General features: G+C 38.3%; 1 protein-coding gene across 3 annotated transcripts in view; it reads left to right on the top strand.

The window, feature by feature from the left end:
* Positions 1-27,558, top strand: part of LOC131428125 (homeobox protein cut) — a 363,609-nt gene that overhangs the window by 168,952 nt on the left and 167,099 nt on the right. For all 3 annotated transcript variants that reach the window (XM_058591805.1, XM_058591804.1, XM_058591803.1), the window contains exon 2: positions 23,372-23,986. In XM_058591805.1, the coding sequence (XP_058447788.1) occupies positions 23,372-23,986 (615 nt within the window). The remainder of the gene's footprint in view (positions 1-23,371; positions 23,987-27,558) is intronic.

Here is a 27,558-nt window from a genome sequence, read left to right as displayed (position 1 = left end):
GGGGGTGAAAATTTGATGGGATGCTTGTTAGTCGTTTTTAGTCGCAGGCAAATTATTGACAGCCGACTGACTGACGGATGTCACCGAGGTGCAATGGATTGTGGGATATTACATGGAAGATTCAATGGATCAAAATTCGATTTGGAATTTTGGTGGAATTAGGCTCGCTAGAAGTTTGCGTTTGGGAACATTTAATAGTGGATTTAAACGCTATATTTTGGCAAAATCTTGTATCCTGGTTGGGCAGACACGGAGACATGACCGTTGTCGCAGTACGAGTCTACGAGACCAGTCTATAAATCATTGTTTTATTGTTTAGTTATCTTCTGGAACCGATTTAGTCAACAGATTTCCTAGCGATGGATAAAAATTATTTTCAAACTAGGAATCTATAATTTCAATGAGCAGTTTTAACTATTTTCTAAGTAACTATGAACGGAAGGATTGGACTGAATTAGGGCTCGTTGAGGGTAGCTGTTTTGCCATTTTTTTCTAAATCGATCTGAAAAATCGGGGAGTTTTTTTCGGATTTAATTCGACACCCTATAAAAATCGATTATATCATTTGGTTTTGGTTTTAATCAATAGATGGATCAGATATAGTCCCTATGATAGAAGAAGCGACTAACAATCCCAATCAACGAATAAAGACACACAAATTCTACAATAACTCCCAATGAAACAGCGCACTGCACATGTAGACTGTGTTATGTCAAACAATTCTATCTATCTCACGGCTACTACGTGGACCAACACATATTAATCTACTCATCTCTCTGCATCGTTTGTCGAGTAAATTATGAGCAGCTATTTTCTCGTGAAACCGTCATCAATCCTGTTTTGAATATCTATACCCAACGAGAAACAGATAATATCATTGCTTCTGTATTATTAGCCTTTTTTTCAGCGTATTTTTCGTTTTGTACTGATAAAAATGCAATTATATACACATAATAACTATGTTTGGGCACTTTTTACGTTTTGCCTTCGGTTCATCAGTGCGTCAGCAGTTTATGTTGGACTGTTTACGCCACCTAATGGTTAACGTAATCCGCTGAGCAAACGGAAAGTTAATGATTTTTGCAAAACAATTATTGCACCAAAGTACGAATCCATGCGGTACTAAATTCAAATATCTATGTTAAGGTGCCAAAAATATAGTTATTTATATTTTCTAAAGCAGTTAAAAAACACAAAGTAAAATTTTAGCTCAATCGAACAGCGTTAAACAAGGGCTCCGTGAGCTGAAAGTTTAAATATTTTCAAACTTTAAAAATCCTCCGAAAACTCGAACAACTGGATTGGATTTCTGATGTCTTAGTAATGTATGCAACGTGGATATCTGGTAATATCTTAAAAAATTGTCTCGAAAAAATCAAATGCCGGGAACTTTACGAATTGAGATGGATATTCAAAATGGCAGCTTTTCGTGCAATTACTGAACAATTGTTCTCGATTGTATTAAAATGTTTCCTAAATCATCTCGAACCACATTTAACTTTTGATATATGATATTTGATTTTGAACTCCCCTCTAATCTCAATTCCTAAATTTTCAACAAAATATGTTCCAGTCGATAAAAAATGTTTTTTTTTTATAACGTCAGCAGATCGTTTCGTGTATTTTTGATCTGGCATAGTAAGAATTTCACGAACCTCCCTGGTGATTTTTCATATTGAAACTCTTCCAACAATGCACAGTGGTCCGAAACAGGAAATCAGCTTGACAAAAATATTTTCATTATTAAATGCTAGTTTTTTGTAGTTGGTGTTTGTTTGTCATCAATTGGCGCATCTTTTGATGTAAGAGATCATTGGGGTGGTTCAAATTTAGATTGAAATCTGGAATATAACCTTTTGAATTGAATTGAAAAATTATTGTACTTTGAAGCAAAGTTGTAGGAACTTTGCTGAATAAGTCACTTTCCTAGCTTTCCATTTGGTTGAGTTACATCAATTTTTCGGTGTAAAAGTAGGGTGACTCAAAAAATCACTTTTTTGTGAACAATTTTACAAGAAAATTTTCTCCCTGAGCTAATTATTGAACACAATTTTGGTTAACTAAATTTTACCTTTCTCATATAGAAAGGTTATGCAATCACTGTGAAAATCAACTTTTGAACCAAGGCCATTCAAAGGAAAGGTCTTGTAGCCCCATACAAAGTTACTTTTTATTCTATTCCCACTTCCGGTTCCGGAATTACAGGGCGATATTCGCAAAAAAATGAAAATTAGTGCACTTACTTTTCTCAGAGACGGCTGAACCGATTCTCACAAACTTAGATTCAAATGAAAGGTATAATTATCCCATACAAAGTTCCTAAATTTTATTTCGACCCGACTTCCGGTTCCAGAATTACAGGGTGATTAGAGTAAAAATTCATACTTCAAATTACTTCCTCAATGTTCTCAGAGATGGCGTGACCGATATTAGCAAACTTAACTTCAAATGAAAAGTTGGTCTTAAACAAAACTTCCAAATTTCATCCGGATCCAACTTCCAGTTCCAGATTTATAGGGTAAAGTGTGATAAAGATTTGATAACGTCACTTAAAGCGGCGATACAAAAAAAAACGCAAACAAAATTTTCAAACTGGCCTCGAAACTATTCCAATTGGTAGCCATTATCAGTAGACAAATAAAACAAACCGATTCCGGATATCCTGGTTCCTGGGTTCCGATTCCGGAAGCATCGAAAATAGTGGTCATTTATTCCAAAATGGATCTCACTTTTCTCAGTGTCCGATTTCTACTAACGTAGGATCAAATGAAAGGAAGTGGTCCCATATTTAATTCCCGAATTTCATTCGGATCCGACATCTGGTTGCGGAATTACAGGGTGACGATTGTTATAATATTTATACTGCCACTAAAAGCGTTGAGTAAAACGCGTACTCGGATACAAATCCATTTCCGGTACCATGATTATAAAAAATATGAAAATCATGAGACATCACTTCTCATGAGACCATGCCTGTTACTGATGATTTAGTAAGCAAACATCATAAAAATTTCCATGGTTTAAATATTTTGCTAATAATTTCATTAATAATAGGTATGATCTCATGAGAAGACACGGTTCATGATTTTCATAATTTCTTAATTGTGGGTTTTAATCCGTGTAAAATAATTTCTAAGTTTGTACATATCAAAACTATTTCAATCGGTGGTCATTGTCAGTAGACGGCCAAACGAATTAATTTCGGCTTTCTTGGTACCCGGTTTTCAATTAACGACCGAAGATTGTTATGCTCTTCTTTCGTCGCAGTACTGCAGGAAATTTAATATTTCTTTTTTAATAATAATAATAATAATAATAATAATTGTTATAATTATAATTATAATAATAACAACAATATATAATACAATGCAATATAATTCAATTCAATATATAACAAACAATGCAACAGAACCACATGTTGCAATATACTATGATAAATATTGCACTTTAGGATGGGCTTCAACCTACAAGCCATTTCGCACTCACATTCTGCTACTAACACAGAAGGCGATAGCAGCCAGTCGACGCCGTTCTATTGATCAAATGTCATCATAGACGCTCGGGGAGGCATGAGATAGGAACTTGTGAGGACTTAGTTATCTCACCATTTGACGACCATTAACGACCGAACATTGTGACTATAAACTCAAAAATGGATCCCAGTAATTTTTCTCGAACTGACTTTGATTATACCCGTCCCCGGATTCCGGTTTCGGAAATACCTGTAAAGGTGGAACCCACTTCGTTTACTAAGAGATGATCTTACAGATCTGAGAACTGTTTCACTCTAAAGGATTATATTAGTTGATGGACAGACCTTTTTGTTTTTCAACAATCAAAGAAAATTAGATATATGGAAATGCAGCATTACACTACCAGGTGGATTGGAACTGGTTTTTTAATATAAGCTACCATAGAAAAATTCCAACTATCTATGAACGTAACGCAACGCTCCTCATTAGTTGTGGGAAAACCAAGCCAAATATATAAACCGAGACAGATGTGATTGTAGCGGTTTTACGGTAGTCTAGAAAAGACTTCTTTTAGAAACTGTGACTAATGGATTCTCGTTGGGAAATTCTTTGTCTGAACAAGTGTTCTATTTAAGGATGGGCAAGGTGTAATTTTCTTGAAATGTGAAGTTTTGTATTACATACGTTTTATTAATTGATACCGAAAATTTCGATCATTGGCGGTGTAGAGAAAATAAAGTTATCACTCGATTGTGTAAGAAAGTTTCGTTGGAATAAAAATCCTTTTTTGGTTCATTTGACCAAGAAGATCATTTCACTGATAGTTGAGTTAATATGAGTCTTTTTTTTTTGCTTCGACAGTCTTTTTCTTCAAAGTACTTACGGACAGACTCTTCCTCGAAGGTATTGACAGTTTGCAAAGATAATTCAGGACGAAACGTCTGAAGGTAGTTTATGTTGAAGGGCGATGCGGGAACCTACAGCTTGGCTCAAATGAGATTCGTCCAGGTTTAATTGTTTTGCTTGGTATACCCAAAACAGGATGAATCCAAACGAGCAAGAAAAAAATTAGATACCACAAATATACCCGATTAATGTGTCGAATCAAAATTTAAAATTTCTGTATGAATAAATACATTCGGTTAAACAGCTTTCGACCAATTATTTTATTTTCAATTATAGAGGTTTCAACCTTAAGGTCATTAGCCTGTTCGGGCCAGGAAAACTGACCCTATGTCCGGGGTTGGGAATCGAACCCAGCCGGGCTGCGTGATATGCATCGACTTACCCATCACACTGTACCCGTCCCCTTCGACCAAATTTCTCTAACCCGATTGAATATACTTCTTAAGAAAAAAAATCGTAATAATTTTTAGTGATATGCGATTGCAATGTTGTTAGTAGAGCGGAGTTTGATTACTTCTAAAATAACAAATGTTTCAAGCTTTCTTGGGAGAGTTTTTTTTCCGCAAAGTGTAGTATGATTGCAGTAGCTAAATCAATGGGCGTATTTCAAATTGAGAGCACTTTTAAATTAGAAATGTTTTACATCCAGAGACAAGATCTTATCGTTATTTATTTTATTTTTATCTTATCAATGATTGCGGTACACCAAATGTTGTCACATTGCAAACTGACACTTCGGTTTATTTATATTCTTTTCTTATAATTTTTGATAGAAAATATTCTTAGATGTTTTAGAGCCGATTATTACTAGCAATTTGCTATTATTGAATATTTTTTTGTAAGTCTTGGATTTTTTTAGGAAGTAAACACCCGAAAAATCATCTTCTTAACTCTACGGGTTTTCTTTATTTTGTGGCAGATACTTATTTGATTCTGATTCTAACTTCATGGAATCCTTCAAATAGTAGACAAATAATTCAAGATCAGAACAAGATCACTAAAAAGTAGAACTGTTTAATGTTCATTAGAAGAAAGCCTCTACGCACTTTGGAATTTCATTTGTTCGAAAATTCTAGATTGACCCCGGAAAACCGAGTCATGTAAATAATACCCACTTCTCGCGTCAATCGGTTTCTACAATCAATATCCGGCTAATAAAATCATCACCGTTGATCTTGCTCTGCATTCTCAAATTCAGCGAATCTGCGATACCGATATTCTTCCGCGGATACCAGCTACTTCAAACCAGCAGCACGTTTCAAACACTCCAATTTCTTCCATCCCGGGTTCGAGAGGTTCCAATTTCACTAATTAAAGCAGCACCTAATCGTTCACAATCAACCGCAACCAGAATCAAAGTTAAATCCTGTTGTCGTTCCACCGTCGCCATCACCACCACCAACTCCAACACAACAAACAAATATCCTTTGATTCCTTTTTTTGCTCCTTCCCTCCGCTGCAATCTTCACATTCCCGGATCCGTCGTCCTTTCCGTTCGGTTCGCTCATGCTGTTCAAACTCTCTACCACATAAAACTCGTAGGGTTGTCGAACAGCGGATCCGACAAGATGCTCATCATCAATACTTTTTTCTTCGGTTTGCCCTCCCCGGACGGAAATCTACGGAAATGCCTCAACCGCGAAGTATAGAAAGTGCCTGAGATATCCCATGCCGGGGTTGGAAAAGGGTTATCACCGTTGAAAAATTTGATTAAAATTTTCCATTCATCTCGTCGGGTGGGCATGCGAGGGCTGGTAGTGGAAGGGTGGTCGACGTCGACAATTATTTCATCTTTTTGATTTTTGGAATCCCTCGGAAAAAAACAGTGTACACGGCTTTTTGACTAATTAACCATCGGCGGGTTTTTCCCGAGATCCGTGTTATTTGGCGGAGGAGGGAAAATTTTTCTGCAGCCACAGAAACCGAAAGTTGCCTGGTAAAAAGGACTAGATATCAATCGCCCCGAGGAGTGAATCCTTTTCCAAGGACGGTTGAAAAATTTCAATCCGCCAGAGCTCCAGGTCGAAAAAACACCAAAATCCTCACAGGGGACTGAATTCCTTTGGCGCGTAACCTGTGTGCTAATCGGCAACGATCTTCGGATTCTGGCAGTTTTTTTTTTATTTATTTTTTTACTTTTATTTCGTCTTGTTTCCACCGTGCAGATTGCCCGGGCCAGGAGGGTGAGACGGTACTTTGTTCAGAGGTTAATTCTACACGGTTCTGAAATTGAATATCTCTCTGCCCGAAGTGTAGGAGTTTGAATGGGATTGAGTTTGAATATGTCATCAATATTTTTTATTTTGTTCATTCATGAATTGAAATGGCGCAGTTTTTTTTCCTCCACCTCGTGCTCGACGACGAAGTGACGGCAGTTGGAGAAGGAGTGTGGAGAAATGCTGATTTCCTTCTTTTCTGGAGTTTTGTTCACGCCGTTCGTTAAGCCGTTGATGACTTGGTTTCCCCCGGGTTTCGGTTTTGTGTTCGGTTCAACAGAAATTGGAGCGGAAGCTGCCTTAACCTTCTTCTCTCCGCCTCCAGCGACACCGAGCTTACCTCTCGCGTGCCAGACCACCACCATCACCATCACCATCCGAACAAGAACCGTGTCAATAGGCATCGTGTGTGCGAGGTGGTGTGTGGATACACGCAATTGAAAAATTTATTCCAGAAATTGAATTCAATAATGTTCATCTTAAATTACATAATCATAAATCACACAAAATATAAGAAAGCGATTGTGTGCGAGCCCTTTTATGGGCTCATTCTGCTCCGGCCGGAGCAGAAGGAGGGCAGCCAGCGCAGATCATCTTATTATTCAAATGAGCATATTTTTTTTTATTCATTGTGTTCAATTCACAATGCATTGTATATGCGGAAGAAGAGTACCTACACTTCGAGGAGTTGTCGTCGTCGTCGTAGTCATCGTCGTCATCATCGTTGTAGACGTCTTTTCGCCAGCTAGACTCGACTGTGAGAAATATCTGTCTCAATCGAACGTTTCCCTGATGGATGGATGGATGGTTTTTTTGAAGTTGGGTGAAGCTGCCGGGGTCGAAAAAAATATGGTAATGATGGGAAAATAATACCAACCGACCGTATTGAGATCGTTTGGATGAATTAATTTTCGGAAATGAAGAATCAAACTGTTGCGTACCCGGTCGGGAAAGATGTTTCGGCAGTGTCTCTATTGATGGAATTCGTTGTTAAGATTTGAGATTTTGCATATGAAAGCGGATGTGATGAAAGAATTAGAGGCTGGCCCGTGAAATCGGATCAGCTATCTCGGGAATCGGACGGCTGGAAAATAGCTGATTATTAACCGGGACGATGACTTCGATGAGACGGTTAGCGGTTCTGAGCGCTAAAATTACAGTACAAAACAATAGCGATAAAACTTGAAAAGAAATCTATCAATTGTCAAACAGGAATGTCACTGGAATTTTGTATGCCATTGTCAGCCAATCAATCAACCAGCGTCAGGGTGCAAACAGTGTAATTACATTCGAACGCATGCGCTCCCAGTACGAAAATGCACTTTTGGGGGCGGTTGCAGATAACCACCCACCCACACGGGACATGCCAATTGCCAATATCAATCGCATTGCCATGAGTTTAATGAGTGCGACAAAGTCATATTTATCAACAATTATTGCCTCAATAAAGCGGTTCATTCGTTCGTTTTGCCACCATCTGGTGTCAAATTTCACTCTCGCTCTCGTTTGCTCATCCTGCGCTCTACCGAACCTCACTCCGGTTCAACGGTTTTATTAACCGAACCGACGATTTAAAGAGGATATCCGCCGTTTCGTTCCGCCACAGTTGTCCTCTCGCGTGGCGACTGTGCATAATGCTATCAATATAAACACATTGCTATTTTATATAAATTGACCATTGAATCACCGGTCTGCCACTCCAAATCGGCAGAGCCCTTCTGTGACCTGTCAATTCCATTCGGGTTACATAAAAATTGAATTTGAAAATTATTACCACCGCGCTTCGCACTGCCCTCATCGTGGACCTGCTATCATTACAGTATACTGGTGCTATCCTAGCAGGGCGATAGAACGGCTTTTGGACGTTTGTGTCGTTGCTTTCTCGAAATACCAAAGTTTATGATTAATCCCATTGGTGGAGCTTTCATCCTAAAAAGACACGAAAGTTTTTACCACAGCACTATGTTCAACATCAACAGGAACAATTTCGTCTGCAAAATCAAACCTAGAGAGTCCATCACTCTGCTTCAATCCATCGTCACACATGTAACAGATATGAAATTAATTTTACATTCGACCGTCGAATAAGCCTCGTAACATAAATATTGGAAGTTTAATGTAACTACTTCATTTTTTTTTTCTAACAATTATTATGTAAGTTAGGACCGTAAATTCGGCAAAGTAAAAAATGCAATTACTGATTAATTTTCACTTAATAGCTCGAAACGATTTAAGATCTAGGCGTCTAAACTGAACCGTTTTCTGCACTATACATTTTGTGAAAATAAAACTAAAAGAAACAGTCAAATGGGTGTCTCGAACTGTTGATATTTAACATTGGCCACTGGAATCAAACTGTGGTAAATATTTAATTATAGTTGGTAACTAATCTATCTGCTTGCCAATTTCATTTCGAATTTCTCAGACTAAATTTGTTGTTTTCTATAACTAAAACAATAATCAGAAATTATGAATTCGGTCTCCAATCGATACTCTAATCATAACAAAATCATGACCTATGTTTGATTCATGGACACTGTAAAATTACTCTGCGAAATATCCTCCGGAACTGACACAAAAATACGAATGGGCTTGTATTTATTAATTTAACTGCATTCACTATTCTGCTTCTGCTTTGGATAACCAATCAGAGCAATGCTATCTCACTATTATCTTCCCTCCGCGGAGATTCGAATTTTTTACTCCCTCAATACCGTCGTCTCTGATTGGGAAAGCAAACAGCGTCTAAGAATTATGACAGGTTTAAGCCACTGATAGCTATTAAGTAAAATTTCAATAACTGATTTTCGAAAATATATGATACTGTAGCTTGCAATCAATGCGTAATAAAATTACCAATCATTGGATGAAATAATATTTGTGAACTAAAAGAAAATTGTTTCTCACCTGACTTTTCTATGCGCTTCTTGTACCAACTTTGAAAATGTGCAGCCATATAAAGATAAACTAACGATGTGTTCCATGTGCGAAACAACGTGTATGTTTTTTTGCTGGATCTTGTTGTTACCTTTTTTTCTTTGGAGAGTTTTTAGCTATCCAGGGAAGGTTGAGATGCAATTGGTTCACTTGTTGGGTTCTGGTTCATTGGTTAGTCATCGATTGATTAGTCATTTTGTTTCGATTGTAGTGGTAATTCGTCTTTTCGGGCCAGGAAAAACCTTCCTGATCCTATGTGCAGGGTTGGGAATCGAAACCAGGCGGAAGGTATCGACTTACTCATCACGCTGGAAACTCTTGGTTTTTTTTATTGTAGCAACTATAAATATTGGTTGGAGCTCATGTTGCAATCGACAAGGGTTCTAAATGTTAATTTCGGTATCAGGAACAGTGCGGCAAAATTTCATTTTCGATCGAATAATATAAGATGAAAATGAAATTTATGGCCACTGACCGTCAGCATATCCCTTCCAATTCATTTGACTTTTGCTGCCATTTTCAAGTGAAGCTCCCTGAATTCATCGTCAGTTGAATAATCGTACCTAGTCATTTGAAGTTTTGCTTGCTCAGTTTCAAGTGCCAAGTAGTCTAGCTGCTTCATTGTCTTCGCTCTTGGTAGTGAGCAAGTTGGAATGAATAGAATTATAAATGGAGTAAAGTTTAAAAAATGAAAACTTAAGAAGGAAACAATTAATTTATGTGTATTCTGTTATTGATATTTCAGCTATCTGATTAGTCTTTCATCTATTATCTTGAACCAATTCGAATGTTTACATGAACCTCATTTGAAGGCCGCTCTCACACTATTGAAAGAGATATTTTGCTACTTCAAGAGATCAACTGACGGTGGTTAAACTGAGCCTCGATTGAAGAGAAACGAGTGATGAACTGAATGCTGCTCGTTCGGGCCGTCAGCAAACATTGTGTGTGTCAGAGAGTGAAGTTTACTGCAGTGTAAAGATCGTCAATGTGTTCCACATTCAGTTTCTATTGAATTGAAACAGGAAAATTGAGACTACTTTGACTGTAAACCAAGTAAACCTAGATTCTTCGCTGTGCTGAGAGACTAAACTAGTGAAATGCGCAAGTCGCTTTATACATAAAATTTTGAGGCATTTCCGCATTCATTTCTAACCAGAAAACGTCTATGGTGTCACTGACAGGTATATTGCATTACTGTTACACTCGGAACTCTATATGTATTTGCTCTGAGTAGGTGTAAGAATATTCATTTTCCAGATGGTAAATGACTTTATATCCGATTTCTCCCAATGTTTACCGCAGTGAGCGGCACACTGACAATATTGTGGTTAGCTGATCTTTGTAGGTTACCAGCGACCTACATGGACATTATGTGTTCCGAAGAAAAACAATACAAGAACAATCTTTACATTCATACTTTCATGATACTGGTTAAAAGGTCATCAACATTTCAACTTTTCTTTCGGTGCAGAAATTTTCTACCTTTTCAATTCAAGTCTTCACTAACAGGAAAATCATACACACGCACTTTGGTGGTACAACCCGATCAGATGTGATTATTAAAATCGAATCAAATTTTGATATTATAAATAACACAAAACGTATCTGAATTTGATATAAAATCACAATGGATAATAGTTAAAATATCATGATTTTATTTTAACACATTTATACCAATTGTAATTGATTAAATCGAAGATAATTTTTATGTATAATATAATTATTTTATCTTAATTGGTTTAAGGGCTATTTGGCTGTAGAATTTTCAAAAATTCGGAAATTTTTCATTGCAAAAGGTTATGTATGATCTAAAAAATAATATTCTAAAAGATGAAAAGCGGGAAAATTTTCTAGACGTCTTAATTTCGATTATGAGATACGATCTTACAGCACCGAGAACTTTAAACGCGTTTATCTCAGAACCACGTTTTTTGAGCTGGGCGAAAACATAAGTCAAGTAAATTTTGACCAATCGATTCAAAAAATTTTCAGAATATTCTCGATAGTTATCTTCACAGAGGTACGTAGGGGTTTTTAAAAATGATGAATATTTTTTTTGTGATGAAAAAATGCGGTCTTATTTCCAAAGGGCTGCCATTTTATAGAAAATCAATTAATTAAAAAAATCCTACGTACCTCTATGCACACTGAAAAATAAGCCAAGCCGCCATTTTGTTTTTAAATTTTTAAAACTAATCATTTTTTTATACTTAAATATACAAATTAAAAAGTGCTTTATACAAAATTCGGATTACTCTATTTTTTGGATCCCAAAATAGTTCCCCAAAAAAGTCCTCTTTTTTTTCTACAGTGGTATAACCCCTTAAATTTGTATATCGTCAATTGTATTCGATTTACCTTTTTTTCAAGGAGAAAAATTCTATTTTCAGTATAATGTTTAAAAACCTAAAATTTTTTGATCATAATTTGATATTTAAATAAATTCCACTAATTACAAATCAAATTCTGATGCAATTTCAATGTATATGTCTCAATTATTCTGATATGGTCTTCTGATCAGAAACCCCCTACATATGTACATTGATTTGTAGTACTGGATGCTTTTATGTTCTTATGAAATTGTTAATATTATTAGCATAGGCAGCAAAATTTGACTGCGTTCTACTAAGGAAAAATTGAATGTATATTGCACTGTTGATTACGTTCAATTAAATCACGTTGACTGCAGGTCAAACTCGATAGCGCTTGAAGCCACTAATAAATACATTTGCTCATCTCGAAATCATCTTATTGTTTATTGAACATTGTCGTTATTTATGACAGCATCGAACAAGACACGAAAGTGAACTTTCATCTTTGGATTGCTAAAAAATATCAAAACCGTGAAAATATGATCGGTTCGATACTACTTTACTCTCATTGAAAACGTCTCAAGGATCTTACTATCTTACTAGTAAAATTACTTTCTTGTGATTGCGCTACCTTTCCCAGCCGACATCAAGCGCCAACATCATCGAACCGACAGCAGCGCGAATCTGTCTGCTACCGTTGTTATTTTTGTTTATAACAATTTCAATAAAAACCCACCGTACCCCAACGACCCCGTTTTCCCATTCCGACCACTGCTCGGGGGTATTGGGAAAATTCGGGATTTCCACCGCTTTCGGCCATTACGACGCCGACGGTCGAATGGTGGCATTTAAAAATAAATTTTATTTTATGGCCTTTCGAAAATAATGGAAAATAGACACACACGATCATAACAACAATTTTGGGCTGCCTCATTGGCGACGATGACCGAACTGACGGACTCGAAGGGGTGGATGATTTTGAGTGATGCTACTGCGAATGTTTTTATACGGTCGGATGGTGTGAGAATAATTACAACAACATGACAAAAACAACAAAAAAAAAGCTGCCCCAATTCCTGACCACGTGGTGGTCACCAGGCAATGGGTGTATTAAGCGAATAATTGCACCATTAATTATCAAAATAATTGTAACGTAATTCCGCCAACTGGTTCGTTTTTAAATAGTCGTTTTCCAATAGATACCGGAAGGCTCGGCCGGTGAAATCCGTTAATTTAAGCGGGATATTTGGTTTTAATTGCCGGGGAAATTTATGATGATCAGTGCCATAATTTGTGTGTGTTTGGGACAGTTTTCCCATCATCAATTCCCTCTTTTTTTAATGTTTAAAAATGTCGTGTAGTTTGCAACGAGGTTTCTCACATATCACTCCCATGGTTCTTACTTTCACCCAAGAGATTCTCACCGGGTTCGTTTTGGGTGTTGTCTTTCAAAATAAATCCTAACAAAAAAAAAGAACTACCGAAATAGAAAACCAGCAAAATAACTTTTCTAAACCATCGATGATGTAGAATAACACGTGCTCCCTGCCTTTGAACGGTACTCTATAGCTTAATTAAATTAGTCTGTCAAGTTTCAATACCGGTTTCAGCTCACGATTGTAATCTGTCAGCTTGTCAAAACAGAAACAAAATTTTGCCACCCGAACCTAGCCTAGAATATCTGCCCAGCAGCTGTTCAAACATATCGGCCAGCTGTCGAATGCCAGTCGACCTGGTGTATCATTCATTCAAGCAGTACATACTTGACTTTCTTGTTTACTTTCCTAAGTGAACAGAGCGACGAAGAAGCTGCTTATGCGTCAATCATAGATCCGCGCGCCCGGGAAATCGCGACACAAACGCCGGCAGTTTTTGGACAACGGCTTGACAGGTATTCGATGGCGGCGTCGTCCGTCGATCGTCGCATCGGAATATTCGGAGCCCCCTCGGAGGTGAGGTTGGTGTGGCATGTTCACCTCAAGCCGTGGATTAAAATATTAATTACGACATTAATCTTCGAACCGATGTGCGAGCGAGATGGTGCAGTCCAGTCTAATTTCGATGCTATGCAGTTCGGTTCTGGTCGGCAGGGGCAGCAACAACGGGGCGGATGACAAATGACCGAAGCGGTAGCCGAAGGCGGTATTTATCCCGCTAATTGGACTATTTTTCGCACACGCATACTCGGCTGAGCCCCAGACGATTCGCATCCCTTCTGGGATGCATTGCGCTGCTATGGGGCAGAAGGAAACCACTAAGCATCTGAAGGAAAAGAATTTCGAAACGGAATCCCGCCGATTCGATCGTCGGATCGAACCGTCCGGAGCGTCGTCCGGCGGGCAGATCGGGCTCACGCAAGTGGCAGGTTTGTTTATTTATTTAGTTTTAAACGTTGTCGGCTGGCCTTTGGTGAAATGCCATTACCGTCAGTCAGTCCACTAAGTGATGCACTGTGCTCTCAATCGTCACTTGCGCGGGAGCTAATATTTATAGTCATTCGTTTCGATTTCCCACCGAGTAGTGGGTGTTGTTGCTCGATGTAGCATTTGTATCGGATCCGACTGGTGGTGATCGGAATTTTTGTTTGGTGCACCGAGACGACTGATGACAACTTGTCAAAATGCTTGTTCGGTTCATGATAGACTAACCGGTACAAAATGCAAATGAGGGAGAGTGAAAATTAGATGCGTCGTGTTTCGAACAATTGGAAATTTATATTTATATGACCGTTTGAACATTTTTCAAAACTACTCCAATGTACAGGAAGATACAGGAATTCAATGACACAATAGACTAATTGCCCGCACCTTGGGCAGAACGCTACGCATAAAATCCAGTGCAACACTTGAGCTATCTTTCTCATAAACTTTAATTCACTCTTTCTTGAAATCCTATCCTGTTTTTTCTGTGCTTTATAAACGCTCTGTCCTTTTTTAATGTTCTGATTTTTTTTATTGGGCGAATTTTAGGCGAGTTTGGCGAATTTGTCTCCATCGACACAAAAACAGTATCGTTCACGCAGATAAATCCCGGTTGTTTGAAGAAATTAGTTGTTTGAAACCGAGATATAGCAGATTCTAACAAAATATGCTTGTTTAAAACTAGAATATTATTGTTCCTTCCTCATTGTTTTTTTTTCTGATCATCAAGATGAAAGCTTCAGAATAGTCGTTAAATTAAGTAGTTGTGACCAGAGCTTAAAATTGTCACGCATTCTCAATGAAAGAAACCATTCCAGCAGTCTCATTTTCAATGTTTTACTGTCTCATTCGTAAATGACCGGCACCAGAGCAAACGAAGAGAGGCGAAGCATTTTCGTTTCTCATCGAAAAATGAGAGAGCATAATTGCCAACGTCACTCTTTCCTCTGTGACAAGACGAAATCAAACTAACGTCTTCAGGTAGCAACACCAGTATTTCAATTCTCATTCTTTCATCGATGTATTGAAAATCTGTGACGCTTGGCTATAAAAAGTGACTAAAATATGGCAAATCGAAGTAATTACATCCCAGAACTTCTTTGGAAACCAATGGCGTTTTTCATTGAGAAACACTGGTGGCGTGGATTGCTCTGGTTTTGCACTTTCGAGCAGAAATGACAATGAAACACCGTCAAAATATTGCATTTCTGCTCGAAAGTGCAAAATCAGAGCAATCCACGCCACCAGTGTTTTTCAATGAAAAACGGCACAAAACTACTACAAATTCGAGCACCAACAGTTAAAACTTATGTCGTTTTCGCTTGAAAAAACTAAAACTGACCCAGGGTAGTTTCATCAAACGAACACTTTCCACGAAACTGTGTTGATTTCGCACTTAGCAACGGGAGTTTGAGCAAACCTGATATGAAAACCCGGTTCGAAACTGACTCGATTTTCAGTTCAACCACGTTGAAACTAGGTTCAAAACTGGCTTCAAACAAACGGTTTGACAGCAGTTAGAGTGGAAACTGGGTTAGGTTTGGCATCAAGCGAAAACGACATTATTGTGTCGTTTTCAATTTTCACAGCTTTGGTTGAATATCGACACTGCATACTATGGGATTTTCACTGAAAACTGCAAATGACTGGAAGGGCAAACGAAAGAAAAAACACAATTTTGAAACTACTGTCCCGCTTATGTCATTGACTGGACATGGATTTCGTTCACATAGTTTGCAAGCAAAGCTGAGAGTGACAGTAATGTCTTGTCATTTTCGTCTATTTTTCAGTAAATGAAAATGACTTTTCTTAGCTCTGGTTGTGACACTGCGTAATTCATGCAAACAGAATATTTGTTATGCAGTCAATAGTAAGAGTTGTTTTAAATATTTTCGATTCAAAATTGATGTAAATGACCATTTGTTTTCGTAGTATCTTAAAGCATGTTTTAAAATTGACCAGACAACGTAGCGTCAGACATCGTCATTTTGACTATAAACCAGGGGTGGAAATAAGCAAAATTTTTTGACTCACAGTAAATAAAAATAGTCAGTATTATCTTTTCATATCACATTTTTTTGTAGATATTATAATGAATTTAGAAACGAATGATTTTTGACAATATAAATTTTGGTTTTACTTAGAATTTAAAAAGGTCTTCAATTTCATTTCCCACAGTTTTAAACTAAATCGCAATTTAAGTTTTGTCACCCAATTTTTTAATTCATGGTGTTCGGTTTTTTTATTCACAATCGGAAATCTTGACTCACGTTTTCATGCACAAAATGGGCCTATTTCCACCTCTGCTATATACGATAGGCTTTAGTAAGTTTTTACATTGTTTCATTTGTTCAACGCTTTATGGTTTTGTCAATATAACACAATAAAATTTTCCAGTTTCCCTTGAAAAAGGCCTACACCAAAGGCCGAAACGTCGGACAATAAACAATATTCGTTTGTATTATAAGTCTGAGACAGTCGATTTCCTGTTTTTCCACAACTAACCGGAACTTATTCATGTTTACAATATTTATTATATTGATTTTGTACCTGTCCATCGCCGGTTCTGTGTAATGGCACGATGCTAGGAATGGACAAAACTGAGGTTCGTCTATAGTAGTATACGCTTCTGGAGGCATTTTTCTAAATTTGTCCATTAAATTTGACGTGTTCTGTATTTGTACCCAAAACTCGACAAGACCAGAACCCGGGTTCGGGCTCGGGTTCAAAAATGTGGTCGGGTTTCGGTTATTCGAACCCGACTACCCAAGTTTTTTTTCAGATTTGGATCGGGTACGGGTTTGGAAACAAATTTATAGTCCAGCTCGAATCGGTTCCGGGAAAAACTTTTTTATTTTCGATCGGGTACGGGTCGGGTTCGGGTTTCAGAAATTGTTCACCCAACCATCTCTGATTGGATGGATCTTGACGAATTGTGATCGAACTCCGAATATGTAAACATTACATTTGAAATTTTTTTTCATCCACAGAGCAAAATATTATAAAATTTACCTTGAATCTCGAGTTAAATTACGTGTACATAAATGTGTCATTTTTGACGTTCGACTAGAAGACGGCCTCAGGAGACGAAAATGTGCCCGATTTTTGTTCAAGTGTGCATGCATTAAAAGGTTATTTGGGTTTAAGGTTTAAGGCCATCGTCCAAGTACCATGCGCGCGGGTGGTTTTAGGAAATTTTCGATGAACATTTTGAAAAATTTGCTAAAAACAAAAATATACAGACCTTTGAAAAGCTTTTATCTATCTGCAGAGCAAAAATGGCTGAAAAATTCCGAAGATTTTCCTAGTCTTATCAAAAATAGCTCTGAAAAATGAGTGTTTTTGTGATCTTTCACTATTATTTGGAAAAATAATGCGATTGTATATTTTTTTTTTTTCAAATAAACCTTATGATGGCTACAAAGATTATATTCGGACACAATTTTGGAAAACCTTTTCACGCTTTTCATAGAAAATCAACGAATTTCATATAATCGATTTCGTTGTAATTTTTGAAATTCGTTGATTCTCTATGAAATGCGTGAAAAAGTTTTCCAAAAATGTGTCCGAATGTAATCTTTGTAGACATAATAAGGTTTATTTGAAAAACAAAATTATATCATCGCATTATTTTTCCAGATAATTGTAAAAGATCACAAAAACACTCATTTTACAGAGCTATTTTTGATAAGACTCGGAAAATCCTCGGAATTTTTCAGCCATTTTAGCCCTGCAGATAGATAAAAGCTTTTCAAAGGTCTGTATGTTTTTGGTTTTGGCAAAATTTTCAAAATTTCCATCGAAAATTTCCTAAAAACACCCGCGCGCACTTGGTACTTGGACGATGACCTTGAGTTTTGCGTTTGTTTCGAGTACAGCCTTTTTATGGAAAGCTCTGTTCAATTGAGTAGCTCAGTACTGTAGTCCCTCACCATCAGGGCGGCTCAATTGGTGGAGCATTTCCACGAATTGAATAGGCTTCGCGTCTTGTCTGCGAACGATCTTCATTATCATAATATCACTCATCTATCATTTTCAATCTGTCTCGTATTGGGTGCTGAAATCTATGAATTAAAATTTGTTTGAAAATCTATATTATGGGGAAGCTGTTCGATTGCCGGCAGTGTTTTCGGAAGCCGGCATCCCACTGTAACTTTTGACAGAAAGTAAATTGTCATTTGTGTGTAATAGGAGCACGTTCTTTTTGTGCCAAATACCAAAGCAAACAGACGCTTGTACTTTTTGCTACGCTTAAAACAAATTTTAATTGCGTGAAAATCAACACAAAAGTTTTTTATGACTTTTTTTATAGAATCATAAATTGAAAAGCATCCATCGAAAAGGTGAGTGGATTGAATATTTAGGTGAAATGGACCAATTTCGTGATTTAATACCGGATGCTATCAAAACTTACGCAACTAAAGTTTTTTTTAATAATTTTCAAAATGTCTACCGATTTCAGTTACCGGCACCCCATTTTTTCGATAAAAATCGCACAAAATTGTCAGTGATATGCAGAGATGCCACGTTTGCAAATTTGTCTGTAAATTATCAAACTTCTTAGTTAACATGTGAACCTTTTTACGTTTAAAGACTTTTCACAGACTTTTGAAACTCCGATCGTTGGCAGACATTCGTCAGAAATCACAGTCTTTTGAAAATTTACGTGATCTTTTCATTTTTGCTAGCTAAAATTATTCTATTACTTTCGATCTTTGGTGACATGCAACATGTGGACAACTTGACAGCTTCAATACATCTGTCATATAAGTAAAAACTTCTTTTCTCTGGTTCTGTTAGCCATGGCGACTCCAAACAAATCGTCAAAGTCAAGAAAAATGAACTTTAATGCACCGATTAATGCCATTAAACGCTGCTTAGAGAATAATAAGCCAATAAATTCGACTGCAGCAACGTATTCAATCCCGCGAAGCCGATGGAAAACCGGCCTCAACACCAAATACCAAATGCGCCACCATTCAAATCATTGGCCGAAAGATCCAAGGCGAAATCACCATCAGACAATGAAGACATTTGTTCAAAACGCCTCCGAAAAGAATGGATTCCGTTTGTTCTTTGAATAATTGTAGTTTTTACTTTTTTTCTGTTTAGCGAAATTTCTTGGGGTGCCGGTAACCGAACACTTTTTTTGAAATCGCCAATCAATTGAATCAACTTAGTTTCTCATTCCGTTGTTAGCTAGGGACTTTAGCTTTCCATGAAATATATATATATATGTCCGCATAATGTGCCCTTAGTCAGAAGTTATAGGCTTAAAAGAAAAAGGGTGCCGGTAACCGAACACTCTCTTCTATATTTGTTTGAGCATCTTTAAGCAGAGATTTTTTTAAGGTTTAAATAAAAAAATCCCTTTTTCATTAGTTATTAAAAGTTTCTGGTGCCACACGGGTGCCGCTTTGTGCTAAATGCACATAACTATTTTCTAGCTTTTTCAACAATTTGTTTTAGTCTTTGTTAAGACGTAGAGCCGTCTTGAGCTAGTTTTTATATGATCAGTTTCGTCCAATCAATTGGACTTTCTCTTCATGTGTTTTCATATGCAGGGTAGTTTAATTGGTAAAACAATTTCCCCGGTTAGGAGTTAGCTAGGGGTTCGAGTCCCGTCTCTGCGGTAACATTTTCGCGATTTTCATTACATCATTGTGTTCATATGTCAGTTTTTCAATCTGTTTTCTCGTTAGATACTGATCATATTAGTTTATTTCGTTTCATCTTCGACTTATCAATGCATTAGAAGTTCATGATCATCCGCTAACTCCTCCCAATGGTTTAATCTAAACCGCTAAGCAGACGTTAAGGTTATGCTATTTGTGAAACATTATTATCACTGAAGATATATAGCATAAAGCTACTATTCATTTCTCGTATTTTGTCTTTCACTTGCAGGCTTCTTCAGTGTCAGATTAGCTCAATTTAGTTACCAAAAAGAGCTACGTATATTCCACTTTTCATGCAGCCATTCAGGGTTTGACCTGACAAAAAAACTCGGATCTGGAAATATGAATGAACACTAGGTTAAAATATCATTTACAAGAATCGTTCCTACCCAGAAAACGAGAAAAGATCAAATAACTTATTTTCATTGCGTTCCTGTCATTTCATAACAGTTTTTATTAAACTGTTGCGCAACCTAGCAGTCCAACATAAACCGTTAAGCAGACGTAAAGTTTATGCTATTTACGGAACGCTTTTCTGTCATAAAAAACAGTCTCATGCAAACATAGTTTTTCCAATAATATAATTTCTGACATGAATTTGGGCTCACAATTTCCGACAAAAAAATCATTATTCGGTTAGTTCACAAGGGCTTCGACGCATACGTCGCATATTCAACAACATTTTCTAAATCAAAAGTATCAGCAATAACAAATTATAGCTTGATAAAGTTTTCAATTTTTAAGGGCTGAGGCTAGTGTGTTTTAGGGCGTTTTAGAGGGCTATTTTCAAGCTTAAAATTTGAATTTCTCAGAAACGGTGACGAATATCAAAAAACCCAACTCACAATCTCTTAGAAAAATAGAAGATTATTCTGTTAAAATTTCAGAATGATTCATTGACATTAGCGGTCGCGAAAGTCTTTTTTCTGAAGGAAGAATTGCATAGCAGAAAACGCCGTCTTTCAACTTGTTCATTGAATATATCGCCTTGAAAAGCATGGATCAAAAATCTATCCTGACAATAATTTAATTTAATTTAGATGCAATTAGTGCATAAAAACATATATGTTGTCGCGATAAAAATGAAGTGAATGCTATTTTTGTGAAGGTAAATCGATTTCTATAGACGCGCCATTTTTTTGCTCTTGTTCCCTAGTAACGTAACAAACATGAGAGAGAAATAAAATCGGCTCAGAAAGGCTACCAAACAAGCGGTAGCTTTATTGGATTTTATGTGATGTAGTCAGGGGCGGCAAATTCGATGAAATATTGGGGGGGCACAAAAAATTATTACTACAGATCATTAAATTTTTCAATATGTAAAGCATTTTAATAAAGGAATCGGAAAGATTAGAGCAAATAAAAAGCAACCAAGTAAAAATCACAAACATTTTCCCTACTATTCCAGTAATAACCAATATTCGAAAGTGGTACAGTATAGCACATTTCACATTATAGTAAATTCGTTTAAAATTTTTAGTAACTTAGTTAAGAAATGTGAAGGATTTCGGAGACGAACTACGGGGATAACTGAAAAAAGTTTTATATCATAAGATATTCCTAGCAATTTTTCTAATAATTATTCCAGTTGCCAAAATATTGGAGTGGCATGGCCCCCCAATAAATCTTTTGGGAGAGGGGAAAAAGTGCTTTGCCCCCCCCCCCCCCATAGTTGCCGCGCCTGGATGTAGTCAAACTTGTAACCGAAAATGTCAAACCAACCGGCCACATCGAGAGTCACTTTGCACATTTGCGAGAGAGCAAGGAGAGAAAGGTAATACGCAGAGCGAGGCACGAGGTTATAAACGACCAACTGGCCTCAGCCATTAAGGTAACTTTTTGTAGAAAAAAAATCAAGGGTAGAAAAAAATCGCGATTTGTCGGCTGTAGAAACCGATTTAGCCATCTCCGACAAAATTGCGTTTTGTCAGTTAGGTCACTTATACCATCATATATCCGTAACCGGAAGTATCAGCCAATTGATCTTCGAACTTGATTCAGACACAGACATTTTCCGATGGAAAGTAAATTTTTCCTTATTAAATATTAAATTATATTACCTTTCTACAGAGATAGCCAAAACGGTTATGTGCCCTAAGCACAAAATAAGTCATTGTCTTGACGTTTCGTCTTATACTCGCCAGTGCATAACAGTTTATGTTGAACTGTTATGCCACTGTTTCGAAACGTAAAGATAATGAAATTGATTATGTGCCCTAGCACAAACAAGATTAATCCCTAAATGACAAAATAGGATTAATTCCTAAATAGTAAAATTACAGCTTCTTCCGAAAGACTGTAAAGGTTGATGATAGATGAATTGAAAATATCTCAATTTATTATTCTCTCCGCAATAGTATAATTAGTCGGCTACGACGGAGTTGAAAAATTTCGAACCTTCAAAAGTACAGTCATTTATCGAAATAATGCTTAGGGATCGTTATTGTCCGAAAACGATGAAGCGAATCTTTTGGAATATGATGCGTGCCTGGTTGAGAAACAGTACTGATTTCGGAGTGCTTCTCGGAGCGGAGATTGGATTATCTAGCGAAGTCTTATGAAGTCAGACGATGTGGTATTGCCAAATTTTCTATTCTCGATAGCAAACTATTGGCACAGACATTTTTGATCTCGTTCTAAATCGTCAACGAAGAGTCAGTAAATAAACAACTTCGACCTTCTATGAACAGCCTTAGTTGTATTGGCTTTCGGTAAAATGGCCCATTCGAAAAAATAGCTTTCGGCTAAACGTTTTTTGGCCAAATAACCATCTTACAATCGTGGCCCAGGTTCGTTTCTTAGACGAAGAAAGTAAATGTAAAACTCCCAATAATTGATACGCAGGAAGTGGAAAACGAGATTTTATCAAATTAAAACATACTAGCTTGCCAATATATTTTATTTAATTAGCAGCTGTTTCGTAACTCTCTAACCTATCGTGTTTCACTAGTTTTTTCTTTCACCTTAGAAAGCATCGGGCACGATTTTGGATTTTGCAATTCGACACTGACGTCGTTCGACGCCTTAATCGTCATCATCAAAATGCTTTTATTGGTTATTACTCTTCGCTGCAGTATTAGTACACATCTGGAAAAGACATTATATTGCCATTAGTGAATCACGGTAGTAATTAGTCTTGGCCCGTTTTTTCTTTTTTTGTTTTGTTACGCCAGATTGTTTGTTTCGTTTCGTTCTCATTTTGTAGGTTATGTTTATCCTAACGCTTCTCGCGGTTGAAGTTGCAGTCAGAAGAGGCCGTAAAAATTCAATCTAACACGTCAAATTGAAGGCCACCTCCTTCGGTTTTACGAGTTAATTATTCACTACACGGAACGAAACCAAAAAAAAATCATCCATCCGCTAATCGTTCAAACGTGCACTAAAAATTCTCTTTCTCTCTCTCTCCCCCATTTCGTCTACTTACAGCAAGCCGAGAAGAAGGAAAAACTGTCGACTTCAGCCGCCGGCATGGATGGGACGCTGAGTGCAGCCGCCACCACCACAGCCACGGCGACCAGCATCACCTCCCCGCTGGCTTCATCGACCATCATCGAGCACAATGGCATCACGCCGCCCTCCCCCTCGACGACGCCACTGTCCGATGCTGGCAGCGTAAGCGGGAAGCTGATGGAACCCGGCAGCAGCCCGGACAAACCGCTGCTGGATGGAGCCGAATCACGACTCGATCTACTGAAGGAGGTCAAATCGTACAGTATCAACAATAACAGTATCAGCAGTAATAACAATAACAACAACAACAACACCATAAACAATAGCAGCCAGTTGAACAAAAGCAGTACCGACAGTAGCTGCAACAACAGTAGCAGTACCAGGGTCAGTCCCATCCCTGATAAGGATAGTGATGTTGGTGTAAATAGTTTCGAACAGCCTAGCAGTAAGAACAACAACAACAACAATAGCAGTAACAATGAAAGTGACAGCAGTTGCACCAAGGCTAAGGAGGACGAATCCAAGGAGCCCGAGAGTGACAGTACGACGACCAAATCGTTGACGGAGGAGTTGTCGGCGAAAGATAGAGAGGTAAGTGAGGAGATCCGTTAATCCTAACTTGAACTTAAAAAATAGAAGAAAAAATTGGTTTTCACAGGTAGCGAAACAAAGCTCTGCTACCTGTCGTGTTTTTCCGCGTATCTTACTCAAAAGACAGGATCATGCTTTTCTTTTCCTTCGGTCTAAGGCACACAGTTTTTTTTTCTTCTCTTCTTTCTTCGTCGAGGAACAAATACGAATCCCCGATTTTATCGAATAGCCTCGGTAATTTTTCTTTTGAGTTCTATGACCACCGCACGACAGGCAACGGTTGTTCGTTTTCCCTTGGCAAGAAAATCCTTTTGATTAATTTCACCACATTTTTTAATTAAATCCCGTTTTCACGTCATAGAGCCCTTGAGCGAGTATTTCTGTGGAGTTTTCTTCGAATCACTGTGGCTAAGATCAATGCCGTTCGGCGAAAGAGACAGAGAACAGAGAACAGAAAAAAACGATGAAAAACAAGCTTTTGATTTATATTTACTGAAAAATAATGGTAAACTTTTCTTTTCTTTGTTATCCATGAAGCAGAAGAGAAAGAGTTTTTTTTCACCTTGCTCTGGAGGCCAAAAAAAATGTAACTCTCCCTGTGTTCGGTAAGGATCACATCATTCAAAGGAACGAAAGTGTAAGGGTGGGAGGGGGGGGGGGGGGGGAATGTTTCAAACAACAATACGATCGCTTTTTTATTACGCCATTCGAACACAATTCATTGAATTTCGCTTTCTTTTTCCACCCCCCCATTGATACTGGAAGCTTGGAAAAGCGGTTTTTTTTTCTTTTCTTTTTGGTTGTATTCTCCTTCGCAGGATTGACGTTTGCCTATTTTTTTCCTGTCGTCATCATTCCTCACAAGGGGATGGATAACGAAACAACTTACTTTCCGATTCTTGTCGCTTTTATCGCTTTGTTTGTTGTGTCCAAATATTGAGTAATCTGTTCATCGTTACAAATCGAAGAGAATTTTCTGTCGGGGGGTCGTGAAGTGTAACATAAAATAACGAACCAAAAAAAATCGTCAAATCATCATAGACAAGGGTTCTTCCCGAGTGACTGGGGAGGAGGAGGAGGAGGAGGGTAAACACGAAAAAAAATCGCTTGTTGATTCGACTTTTTCAAACGAAGCGAGCCTACTTTTGGCACCTATTCTCGTTCCCATTCCTGAAAGTCATAGTTCAGTTCATCCTCCTTCCATCGAGCCGGACCCGCCTCATTGAACACTTGAAGAATTAGCTAGATACACTCCCAAATCCACTTAGTGACCTCTTCGGCATTCCTTCGACTGCCCTTTTCAACAGCTTTTCTTCCCCTTCGGCACTACCCCGACCCCGACCCGTTATCGGCCGTGTGTTTGTTTACTTAGGGCAGGTCTTTCCGAAACGCTTTGATTTATTGCCACCCGCCGCCCGTCTTCGGCCAACCGAAGGAAGGATCAAAGCATGCCGTCGCATTGGGGAAATTGAAACTCCTCTGACCTTCTCGTTTGTACCAGAAGCTGTCCGAAGGAGAGCTCATTTGCATCCAACGTCTTGGAAGAAGGCGAACGAGTCGGGCGTCAGAATAAATATTCAAAACAGGTCCAGGATCACTTTTCAGCTCAATTTTCCAATCACCTTCCCTAAATGGCCACAGGAAGTCCCGTCTCGTTTCGGGATGGACGGGGAAAAGGCGATAAATTGTTCGACCCAGGAAAACGGAAATCTTTTTCACGGGGGCGAGCGAGCAAAAAAAAAAAGTTGTCTCTATTGGACAGTGATTTTTTTTGCACCCTGAACCGACATAAAAGCAGAAGATGAATCGAAGGCAGCCCTACTCTCGGAAAATCAAAGTATGCCGAGGAAAACCGATCAAGTGCGGGCAGGCAGGTCAAAAGTTTCCGCCATAGCCGACTGCAAGTGAATGGAACCGAAAGAAAGGAGAGGATGTTTACATAAAATTTCCGCCACTGTTTATTTTCTTTCTGCAAGAAGCCCCCTTCGAACGAAGACGAAAGCAAAAAAAAAGGATTTTATTGTTATTGGTTTATGCCACTTTTGTAGCCGATAGCCACCACCATCACCAACACAGTGCGACAGAAATTTCTTCCGATGTTCCTATTGGGAAAAGCAAAAAGGGGTGGTGCTGGGAAAGTGGAAAACTTTCCACTTGATTTGTTGACGGTGGATTTTTCACACCAGCTTATAGACTTCTTGGAACGGATCCTTGGCGGAACGGAAGAAAAATAAATAAACAGTATCAAATATCCTGCCGAAGAATTTTCTTCTCCCCCACCCCGCTGCCGAAGTTGGTTCGAACTGCCGGAAAAGAAAGAGGTCTGCTCCCCTTGGCAGAGAACCATCCCTGGTTGGAGGTAGGAACATCAAATTTTACTCACTGATAGGTGATTATCTTGTTTACAACGGTAACGTGATCGAACAGTTTGCCGAACGGGGAACGGGGGTTGGTCCTACCATAAAAAATTAATAACTCTATAAGTTGTTTGTTTTTTTTTTGTTTCTTCTCCTGTCTTGTCTTCTCTCCGTTCGTCTTTGGATTTATTGACGTGAGAAAAGTAATATCAACACTCCTTGGAAGGGAGCTTAGAAGCGATTAGTATTGATTTTGGGGAAACAATAACAACATCTCGGATCGACGGAGCTGAGGCGTGTGTTGTTTCCGTGGCGAAAACATTTTCGGGTCGGGTCGGGGTGCGAAAATCCGAAATTGATCTATAAAAAGTTATGCGCTGTCTTGCTGCCAGCAGCAGCCGACTTCCTAAAGCTAGTGAGGTACGTTTTTTTTATGGATGTGGAGATGATGGGCTAGAAAGGCAAGTAGCCGAGGAATTTGAAGCCGAGCAGTTTAGTGTTGAGGTCGTGTAAAATTCAGCCGCTTCGGATGATTTTGATGGGTATTTATGGTTATTGTGGTATTGATTTTCGGGAGGGTGCAAATAGCTTTCAATGTGATTACGATGAAACTTGTTGGATTGTGGGAAGTCCGCGGCGGAAGACCGGTTGCAAAACCATGCGTCTCCTTTAGAGGGAAATCTATCGTCTCAAAAAGCTGCTTGCTTCTCTTTCAGCCATTGTAAACCGACATAAATAATAGAAGCCACCAGACACTGGCCGTCTGTTACTTGTTTTGCTACCCCCCCTCGTTTACGTACAGACATACTGCAACCCATAATTCCCCTCCCGAGAGGCCAGAGGAATGAGCTCAAACTCCCGAAAAATTAGTAAAGTCAGCGCCAAAGAAAAATACAACTGTTCTACTGCCTGCTGCTGCTGCTGCAGTGCCAGCATGTACTTTGTTTTATTTCATTAATTTTCTCCCTGAGTTCACACATTCGAACCTGGCCCCGGCAGTACTGAGGGGAACTGAGAACTTGTGTCTACACATTTCGACTGCACACGGAAGTTGTCGAGCACCAGTCGAGCTGACTGGTCTACTCGGCCTTCCCACTTCCCGAGCACTTCCTCGGACCGGCGGCGGGGAGAGACGCTGCGATATATTGGTTATTTATTTTTTTGGTGCAGTGCCGTGGTGTTTTTCTCTTCCTACGCCCGGTCTTTCTGCCCACC

The sequence above is a fragment of the Malaya genurostris genome, chromosome 2 (genome assembly GCF_030247185.1).
Source record: "Malaya genurostris strain Urasoe2022 chromosome 2, Malgen_1.1, whole genome shotgun sequence".
In the NCBI taxonomy this organism is placed as follows: domain Eukaryota; kingdom Metazoa; phylum Arthropoda; class Insecta; order Diptera; family Culicidae; genus Malaya; species Malaya genurostris.
Note: the sequence above shows the minus strand (reverse complement) of the source record. Positions and strands in the feature narration are given on the sequence as shown.